Source organism: Branchiostoma lanceolatum, chromosome 16 (genome assembly GCF_035083965.1).
Source record: "Branchiostoma lanceolatum isolate klBraLanc5 chromosome 16, klBraLanc5.hap2, whole genome shotgun sequence".
NCBI classification, from domain to species: domain Eukaryota; kingdom Metazoa; phylum Chordata; class Leptocardii; order Amphioxiformes; family Branchiostomatidae; genus Branchiostoma; species Branchiostoma lanceolatum.
The window spans coordinates 15,470,099-15,481,219 of record NC_089737.1 but is presented as its reverse complement, the minus strand read 5'-3'; the positions used below and the strand labels follow the sequence as shown (position 1 = coordinate 15,481,219).

General features: G+C 39.8%; 1 protein-coding gene across 1 annotated transcript; it reads right to left on the bottom strand.

Moving 5' to 3' along the window:
- Positions 1-4,218: 4,218 nt before the first annotated feature.
- On the bottom strand, positions 4,219-10,420 carry LOC136421812 (proteasome subunit alpha type-1-like). Its single transcript, XM_066409376.1, has 11 exons — positions 10,319-10,420; positions 9,687-9,731; positions 9,272-9,373; positions 8,842-8,945; positions 8,020-8,108; positions 7,083-7,153; positions 6,454-6,583; positions 5,876-5,955; positions 5,236-5,307; positions 4,783-4,821; positions 4,219-4,440 (listed from the first exon to the last, which is right to left on the bottom strand). Exons 1-11 carry the CDS (start codon positions 10,319-10,321, stop codon positions 4,342-4,344), a joined length of 834 nt encoding a protein of 277 aa, XP_066265473.1. The 5' UTR covers positions 10,322-10,420; the 3' UTR covers positions 4,219-4,341.
- Positions 10,421-11,121: the final 701 nt, after the last annotated feature.

The window sequence follows — 11,121 nt, the reverse complement described above, 5'->3', positions numbered from 1 at the left end:
GGGTGTCGTTACGTTCATTGGTTTTGACATGTTCCTGAAGGAAAGTTGTATCTCCCTTTGAATAGTAGACAATGGAAAATGACCATTCAATCTTGCGTCTCTACGACTTATTCCCATATCAATTTGTGAGAAAGTCTTTTGCGAAACACAAAATAACTTTAATTTGTAACATATCAAAGCTGTATAGTGACTATTTCCTCATCTTGCTCATGCGACAGCTAAAGGAGTAAATAAATTAAACCAATTTAATATCTTTCAAGTACAAAGCAAAAGATTTATCCGTTAAACACCGTGTTCTGTGACTTCATTTCTAGTTACAGCATTTATCGTCTTTCCATTTTCAAAATTTCAAGCATGTTGGGTCCTTAGTTCAATCTTCATTTAAATCATTCGCATTCTTGCACCAGATTTAGTTTCTTTAACCCTCAAACACCCGAACCTATTTTTTGCGACTAAAATGACTGATTGGGGTAAAAATGACCCCACTCGGGTGTTTGAGGGTTAAAGGATGTCATCCACAGAGCGTTCTTCCTGTGGCCTGGCGGTTACGGGCGAAAGCTGCCCGCTGTCCCGTGGAGGCGGGAGAAAGTTTGTTGACAGTCCGTCTGTTGGTCCAGGTGGTTCGTGTTGTCGTTCCGTAAAGGGCGGGTTTTCTATAGGACGGACTTTCTGGCGGTCTCCAAGCAACACAAACAACAGTATAGCCTCCGCAAGGTATTTCTAAGTGGTTATGGATACCATCATTTGACAAAAGTAAGGTGGATACTTAGCTTCATAATCATCATCTTCTCGTGTAAAAAGCTTCTCTTGACAGTTCGTAGGTGTACGTATGATACATTATACGATTTACAAACAACTTTTCGGAGTTGACTTGGGGCTGTGTTTGAGGAAATTTGGGCTGCTCAAGTGGAGTTTTCCTACTAGAAAACGCTACTTGAGTGGCCTAGGGTTCTCCTTGCACAGTCCTGAGTCAACTCCGGTTCGCCTAAAAACGCATGTGTAAATCGCGCCGAAGATACCTCTTACGACACTTTCCCTGAATACAAATCATGCATCCCAGCTGAAATGTAACAATCCGGTAACAGCTGATTTACTTCACCTCTCCCGGGATCTTTGTTCTGAAACATCGTCTCCTGACCACCTGTTTGATTGTGTGAGCAAAAATGGGCAAAGAAAAGAAATATGACGAAAACAAAGAAAGAAAGGAAGAAGAAAAGTAATTCTAAAAAAAGTCTAACTTAGCGAAAAATAAGCCTTTAACTCTACTTGTCGGCAAGACCGGTTACTAGTATTCTTTCCCTTTGAAAGCCCGGTTACACGGCAGAAACCCTTTGCTCTTTCTTCAGCAAAAGTTTGTTGTTGTTTGAAATTCGGTCCAAGCGAGAATCTTATCCAATAAATTCATTGAAAATGTCCGCGCCATGCGTATCAATAACATATACATTTGTGTGAAGGGGATTATGCCTCTATCTCACCGTACCTGTGGCAGGTATGACATTTCAACGACTTTCATCGATAAAAAAACTTATCTTTTTACGCTTTGTGTGTTTTGTTGTCTTTTTAGTAGTACGTTTTGCATGATGTTCCCATCATAAAGTGAAGGGTAACACAAATTTAGGACCCAGTAACGCCGCCAACGTGTCGCGGGTCTAGCGAGATAAGGGGGCTTTAACGTAACGGCAAAAGGCGCCAGGGTCTACATCCTCACATTGTACAACTACAGCCTTTCTTATCTGGTAAGTCAGGCTTTGTGACATGCCCTAGATAGACAGGTGTGAAGATAAACCAGGGATATCTGTTTGCGTGAAAGTGGTTCAACACAATAGCGCTTTTGAGCGTTGTCAGCTGGCCAAGGCCTCCTCTCTTTGAAGTATGGAGTTCAGAGGTCTTTATCTGACTCTGTTTCCTTGGCGTAACACACAAGCTTATAGGCCATATTCAAGATTTTCCAACTGTAATCAAACCGGACACCAACTCTATCATCACTTCTTAGTCCGTCCACCAATTTTGTAATTTGTATCTAATGAGTCTTCCTTGTCACGCAAAACGGCTTTTCCCTTTCTCTATGTTTCTTCCATGGTGGTAATCTTAGATATCATTGCTTTCCATTAACTCTACGGCGCCGACTGACTTTTCCACTGAATTAGACACTTTCTTTTCTGAACACAAACTAGGAATGAAAGTGCTCATTACTATTATCTGGTTACAAATACATGTATGTTAAATTGAGCAGTCAAACTTTCTATTCTGGGCGCTAGTTGACTTTTACACCTAGTCAGAGCCTTTTCTCGACCACAGTATGGTGACTTATTGTGCTAATCAACATCTAATGATTATGAAGATAAACCGTAAAACTTTTCCTCCTGTAGGGCTAACTTTACATTTTATCTATTGTGTATTCAACACAAGTTTCTTCTACAATCACTGAAGTGTTCTTAATGTGTAAATTGAAAAAGCCTTTCTCTTTTGGTACTACTAATTGAAAAATCCCTCAACAAAAAACAATCACCATTACATGGCGACCAACACACATCACAGCTGCCACTGTGTTTAATCACCAGGGAAAGTTAACCTTTTACCCAGCGTCTGACTCTTCTGCAAAATTAAACTCACTTTCCTGACATCTATTAACGACACATTAGCAATGTTAATCACTGTACCAGGCAATTACTGTCTACAGGAAGCAGTGTGGTAAATGGTGTGAGTCAGACGACGCTGAATCAGAAGATAACATTTGCTAATGTGCAAGGCACTGACCATCACACATTGGAGCATACTTTTAAAGTATTTGAGTATGCCTCAATGTTTACTGAACCATGTCAGTTACAAAACTTACCCAGTTGCTTGCAATGGGCAACTTTTGTATTGAGCATGTCAGTTCCTTATAGTGGATGCTATCTAAAATGTCTGGCCATTTCCAAAATCATATCCTATTGCTTGAAATGACTGTTATTTGGTGTATCAGATCCTTTTCATTCTCTTTCCGAATATAAATGTATAATGTTTGTCATATGCTCAAGGTGTGGCTTTTAATGTAAATGAGAAAAACGTCATACCAAGTCTATACAACCGCACATACTATCTGTAGCGCCTATTATGGGTTGAAACTCTGTTTGTTAGGTCAGGATTTGAGCCCCAAACCCATGTCATGAAGGAACACAAGCAGTAACAAACGAACGAACAGGAAAAAAAAAAAAGAGTTAGCCAGTCTTCTTTATTCATATCACCTACATGTAGCTGCAGGATGTCCAAATTTTTATTTCTGCTCAAGAACTGAACGCCATGAACAAGATGAAGTAGCTCTACACACACCTGACACTAATGTTTGCACCACCCCACAGCTTACGGACATCTGCAAGTGCAGTTCAGCTGGGGTGTTCATTTCAGGATCTAATAACAGCACAGAGGGACAGAGGGGTGCAAAAATTATTCCTGACGGAAGAAACTGGAGAGTGTGGAACTGCATGGAAGGTAACAATTACTCAGCCTCGTGACCCACAGATCTTGTCCAGTCACTGACGAAAGGTCGTGGATGCCACCTGAAGTCTGACCTGGAAAATCTATCCAGTTGCTTGAGTAACTGTTACCTTGTGAATGTTATATCTGGATGTCTAACCTTCAACACAAACAGGAGAATGGTATTGGGCACTTAGACCCATTTGTTTAGTTGTCATATGCAATCAGGGACAGAGGGGTGCCAAAGTCACTTCTTGACCGAAGAAACTGGAGAATGGTAATGGTGAACCACAGATCTTGTCCAGACACTGATGTAAGGTCCTGAATGCCACCTGATGAAATGTCTGACCATTTATGAAATCTATCCAGCTGCTTGTCATGAGTAACTGTTACCTGGCATATCTTATAACTAGATGTCTAACCTTCATCAACACAAACAGGAGAATGGTACTGGGTACTTAGCCCCATTCGCTTATTTGTCATATGTAATGTACCTGGACATCTGTGTTTCTTGGAGGGACAGAGGTGTGGACTGAAAAATGGGAAGTTTGCATTGGGTACTTAGCCATTCACTTCTTGAATGCATACATGTACATGTACATGTACATGTGATGCTGATACATCTGTGAAAGTTCTTGTACAGCTCAAGATAGGAAAGTATATATCAAGTTAACATTATAACACATCTTTGGACATGACGTACCGGTAACAGAAGTTTTAAACTTCTGCAATTATTGTTAATCTGTGTGAAAAACGGTTTTTTGTTGTTGAGTGAGTCAAGTTTTGTTGTTGACAAAGTTGATTTTGTAGAAATTGTTGGAGAATAGAACATGGATTTTTATAAGAGATGTTCCTATCATTACTATAACCATAGTTTAGAGAGTTCTAGTGCTCCATGGCATCAGGTCCCTCGGGTTGGGGGTCCGCGGGTGCATCCGCAGCCGGGCCCTCCTGGCCTTCTGCTACGTCCATGGCGGCCGCGGGCTGAGGTAACAAGGGTGGGGTTAAAAAACACTCTGGCGACATGTGTCCCTCAATTGGAATTAGTGCATGTATTACTGCCATTTGGTTTAACATATCAGCTTCACTGCTAGTAGGTTTGTTAATCATCCATACATCTGTTAGGTCTCCATGCACTTGCTATGTTCTGTATCACTATCATTGTGCTGTTTACTTATGTTGTTTATCACGGTTGTATTGTTGTTTGTTTCTCTGTGGACTTTATATAGGAAATAATCATGCCATAAATGTTGAACAAACCACTAAACTCTGTTTGGGTAGAACTGACAAACTTTGTGAAAAGTAACTTTTAAGAATGTAACTTACCGCTCCTCTTTCTCTCTTCTCATGCTCAATGCCTGTTAGCTGTACAAGGGTTAAGGTACACAATGGTGTAGTCAAAATCAAACACAATCAAACACTACTTAGAACACATATTTCAATATGCAAACATAGGATGCTAAATACATGTTGTATATTGACTAGAAGTAAATATATTTTCTGCAGTAATATATTTTTGCAGTTTTTTCAGTGACCACATTCCACGAAATGTTGGCACCGCAAACATATGTTTTTATATGATGTGAAAATAAATGTATCTATAACATTACAGCTTTGCATTTCCTTAAAAACTGGAATCTTATCCCTCAATAACTATTCCTTATTCTACAATCAATTCTGCATGTCAGAGCATTATAAACAAAAGAAGCTTGCATATGTGGATTGCAGTAAAGTCAAACACAACCCAGTGCTGTAGACTAGTTTGATGAGAAAGGATACAAATCCTTGGACGTTTTCATCATCATACAGGGTGAAGTCGGTGTCCTTCCCAACAATGGCGACAGACACGTTCTGCAAGCAGGAAAATCATCACTGTTAAACAAACTATCAAAGCATTTCGTGTTGGTTTGCACTTATCAGATTTTTCTAGAAAAATTAAACAAGAGGGAGCACACACAGGCAAGGGAGCGAATTCTATGTATTTATGGATGAATCTATTGCTGAGTGAAGGCTGTATGCTGGATATTAAGCTAAAATCTGAATTCGACAAGGGGGTGCTGGGCTGAAACAAGAGGGTGCAGCGCCCCTCTTTCCTGATTTAGATGAACCCCTGTATAAGGTGCATATGGTATAAGTATTGTATCCATTGGGATGGTTAAAAATGGAAACTGCCAGGTTTAAGTTGGTATCAAAGTCACATAAACTTGTTCCTGCTAAAGTAAACGTTTGGCATAAGATTTGTATTGGTTACGGGGTTAGGCACCAGGGTGAAGATTAATATGACATAAATAATCATTATGCAACTCTGACTGTTACGGGTTCAACTATACAGCATGCAATCTTGATGTATAGAAAAGGGGGTGTTCTCTTGAAGTTAAACAGTACAGGTTAATTGTCTAATAACTACCCCATAACCGACCTTGGTGTTGAGCTCCTGTTCGTTGGGCAGCGTTTCTCTGAGCGCGCGGAGCCCGTGTCGTACCAGGTCATCCACGGCACCTGGAAAGATCAAATCACAATGGAACAACTTCTGACATATTCAAGTGAAGCTATCAACGTTTTAAATGTATTCTTATCTCTCATCTTATCTACTAATTTTGTGGTTATTGTTGTAACCATCATCCAAAACTACCGTTTGAAATATACAAATATATAAATATTTATTTATCTATTTATTCCACCCCGTTCATATTCTGTTCTTAGTCGTTTATGTTCATCTCTGTACTCCTGATCTTTTTGTTTATGCAATCAATGTAACGTATTCGGTGTCTTATAAGCCCACATGGGCTGGGCGCAAAATGGCGCAAGACACGGAAATAAAGTTTTCATTCATTCATTCATATACACATTTCGAATTTGTCACATTACTTCAAGGAAAAAACACTGTTTCCTCCACTCATCTCTTAATTTTACTTCTCATCATTCACTCTGACGTGACTTGCTGTGCATGCTCTCCAAAACAAGCAAACAACATAAAGGGAAGACATCTTGACTTACAGTCTAAGAACTCGGTGAGGTGCCTCTCCAGGTAGGTCCTTGCTGACTGTGAGCGGGCGCCGATGGCCATGCACTTACAGTCGAAGTAGTTGGAGGAGGGGCAGGTCTGGTAGATGTGCGGTCCCATCTCCTGTGTGTGTGTGGGGGGGGGGGGGGTACATTTTCATCTATGTACTGATCTATGTACTGATACTTGGCTAGAAGATTACAATCATCATGACAAAACACCAGTCGTTTAAATTTGTAAAGACAGTAGACACTTTGAAAACCTCATTAATTTTGTTGAAATCAATGTGTTCAGTACAAATAAACTTGCTTCTTTCTAAATCATAGTGTCTTTATTTCTGTGTTACATTTATAAGGGCTGGAGTGAAAGCTAACAAGTTTGTTATTGTAATTCAATTTTCGTTGGAATAGAAGTTAAGATTTCTATTAAGTCTAGAAGTCTTTTTTTTAAAATCACCAAATCCTCTTTGATTTGTCATACATACAATGTTAGTGATTATTTTAAACACAGCAACCGTATGTAGTTTAACCTTCTCCCTGCTAAAGCAGTCTTTTGCCACCAAATCTGCCTTGTTTACAGGGTTAGGCAGCTGGGAGAAGGTTAAAACAGGTCCAAGTCTTACATCATAACCTGCCACCAGCAGCCCGACCCCGTACGGTCTCCTGCCGTAGCGCTGTGTGCAGATCTGCATCTCTGGGACAGGGTTAAGGAATCAAACATGTACATGTCTGTAGTGGGAGAAACCTATCCTAAAAATTTAGATGCACAGAAAAGAATTTGGGTCCGCAGAAAAAATGATAATACACAGTAGGGTTAAGGAATCATGGGTACATAGTGGGGAGGGCTCGAAACTCATTTTCGGCGACCTAACCTAAGAATTTAGATACACAAAAAAACATTTGGATGCACAACATAAATGAAAGTAGAATGTCGGCAAAAGCTACCAAAACAGCTTGTAGCTTTGAAAACTTGTGATGATCCCAAATTCTATAGCTTAGACTTCAAACTTTTACACAAATACCACAACAATGGTTTCTCTGAATAGAGTTTAAACTGTAAATGCCAACACAAAAATTGGACTTACCCAAATTTTCGACTGATCAGCTCCAGTCTTTGTCAAGGAGTGAGCAATCCACTGCTTCTGTGACGTCACGTTATGCAGATGAGACACATGACTCGGAGAGCAGTGGATCATAGGTTGCAGAAAGACGTCACAGAAGCAGTGGATTGCTCACTCCTTGACAAAGACTGGAGCTGATCAGTCGAAAATTTGGGTAAGTCCAATTTTTGTGTTGGCATTTACAGTTTAAACTCCATTCAGAATGACTTCTACCAACACAGATGAACTTTCAAGTGAACAATGGTTTCTTTTATTTCTGACACACAAATGTCAAGAATATACTATATAGTAGTGCACAATTTGTACCTTTATATATGCAACACTGCACAAATATCTAGGTGCACAGCTCCAATTTTGGATGCACACAAGAGCACATGCTCCCAGTATTTCAAGCCCTGAACACTACCACCCTGTGTAACCACCATCAGTGGAAGGATACTGTTGCCGAGGGTGGAGACCAGCCTGGATACGGGCAGCGGGCTCTCGTACGCATACCGGCTGTTCAGACACTCCGTACGCATGAACTTGCTGTAGAACAACAGACACAATGCACTGGTTAGATTTCCCTTTGGGAAGAAAAGTATTCATACTGTAATATCATTAACTGCCACACTGTTTAGGGCACTCCATACCAGCTAAGAAACAACATGTACACAAGGAATGACCATGTTTCCTAACCTCCTCACTGACAGTTTTCAGCAGGCTTACGAGTTGGAATTTTTTTGGTACATATCACATCATGATTTTTGATTGCAAACAGAAAACAAAATGAACACAAAAAAGCACAGACACATAAGCCTGCTTTCTTGTGAGAACACTATCTACAGTCAGGTGCAACATCTGGAACTGTCCTTGCACTAACAGGAACAGGTGTTTCTCTTCATAACTACAGCTAGGATGGTGGAAGGGAAGCCAACACCTGGACTTTCTTTGACCAGGAGAAACAACAATGATGAAAACAATGGTTGGAAAGTTTGGCAACACTTCATGTATTCATTACTTGTACTACCGTAAGAAGACCACTTGTCTAAAAAGACCACTTTTATATAGGTCCCATGGTGGTCTTCGTATACAAGTTTGACTGTACTTCTACTATACTGTCAGTTAGTGTGGTACAGACTAGGACTATGGTAATGCGCAGAAAAAACCCCCAAAGTTGCAAGACTTTTAAAATGTACTTGTCACTGAAATGTACATTTTTAGAACAAAAGAACATATCTTTTTACAATTTAGGTTGCCATGGCAACAGATAGAGCCGCACCTGAGGAGTCTTGCGTCCGCTGTGAGCCCGGCGATGGACACGCCGATGTGGTCGTCGATGGGGATGACCTTACGCTGGTGGTCAGACAGCTCTGATGGTGCTCTCTAAAACAAGAAAAAGGGTTCATGAAGGTTAGACATTCGGAATTAATAAGATACTCGAAACGAAAATTTCTAAAAGCAAAGTTATCCAGTTGCTTCAGTAAACTTTGTTTGGAAGAGGAAAACTGGTTTTGAAAAGTTTATGTGAAGTAGTAATATAGTATAAAGTATCTTTCTCTTATTTTACCTAATCTGTATCTTTGTTTTGTTTTGTCTGACCCTTACCTCTTCCCTCATGACCTCTATGAAAAGCGACCTGCGTGCTGATTTGAGTTTCTCATGAATAAACAAAGGTTCATGCAAACAAATGTCTCCGAGACGTTGCCCACCTTGAGTGCGACCAGGACAGCATGAGTGTTGGACTTCAGCCCGACGGTGGCCGACCCCTGCTTCACGGCCTCCATGGCATACTCCACCTGGTGGAGACGACCCTGAAACAAACAAACAAACAAACATAGAAAGATACTGACAAACAAATGGACAGAAAAAATGCACTGTCCTGCTTACTTATCTGACCTATTCCAAAACATTCAGTCATTTTGAATGTCATCTGTTGGTTGATAAATAATTTTGATACATAGGGGAAGACTTCCACTTTCTCTGCCTACACAGTGTTTACCCACAGGATATGACATCTAATATGTGCAAGGACATCAAACCCTTGAAACATGGGAACAAAAGACGATATACCGGATGATGATCTTGCACAAAGGGAAGTTTGTGAAAAATTTCAAGAGTACCCACCTGTGGGCTCCACACGGTGACATCATTGTCATACTGGTTACGGAACTGCAGGGAAAAAGGTACAAAATTCAGACATAGACAAGACTAAGACATACAGATCATAAATCATTAACTTTTGCAAATATGGTTTTACCTTCATGAAATCATAACACCGCATTTATAGCAATGCTGAATATATACGTATAACATTGTCCAAACTGGAAGAACATCCTACCAGACCGTAAACTCTACTCTAAGTCTAAAACTGTCAGATACTGGAATTCACATATTTCTTTTCAGCTATTTTCTTTCTTTGTGGGAAGGCGACTGTGTTTGACGTTTCCCCTAGAATAAGGCTAGTACAACAGTCATTCTACGTTCAGTTTCCTCAGATGGCTGACTTTTCACCATATCCTAACAGTCTGCCACATTATGAGGATCTTTCTTTGTACAAAATTATGAGATTTGGCTCATGCCGCCCCCCTCCCCCATGACTTGCAACTGCACATGTGAGTCGGTATAAAACTGCCGTTTTGAGGGCACAGCCGGCAAAAAATTACCTCAAAAATCGTCACAGATCAGAAGAAACAATTAAATACGCTCTCAAATGACAGTCTGAGGTATACATTATTTCCTAGCACCAAATAACTCACCATTTTTGTCGATTTCTACTTTTCTTGTTCCTCGCAAAGATGGCCAATCCCGCTTCTACCGCATACAAACGCTACAAATACATCGAAACGATTAAGATACCAGAAAGTATGCAAATCTGAAACGCAACTTTTTAAATTGATTTCAATACAGCACGTCAATTTTTCAAAAATGTTAATTCTATAAAATCAAATGATACATTTGAAATATACACAAAATTTGATGCGTTTGCATGCCATGTAGTTTGGAGGGAACCAATTGAAAATATATAGATTGAAGGGGTGTAGTTAGGCACGGTTAAAAAGAACTAATAATGTTTTAATGCAAACAAAATAGCTATAGTAGATTGCAAATGAATACATGTTTTTAATCTATCAGTTCTAAAGTATAAATTTGTAGATATTTTGATGAATCATTTGTTTCCTCACTTTACGCTTTGTTCAAAGTGGCATATTCCTCATGTGAGGTCATGACCTTTCAGTGAGCAAAATGGAGGGAGGTTGACAAAAATACGCAAGAAAGCTCGAAAAACTCGAATTTTGAGAAAACGAAGGTAAGATTAGGAATTTCATCGCTTTGTAAGATTGTTGACAATCCGAACTACCTGGTGACAAAATGAGAGCACTACTTTTCGCTACCTATTGCTATAGTTATGACGTTAAACTTTATGAAAGCACGTTGTAATTTTTCTCAAAACACGTCACGTCAAATCAAACCGGTCGAACTTGAACCCGAATGATTTCAGCAGGATATGAAATAGTCCTTTATCAAAACAGTAAACCTTACATCATTGCTCTTATAAACA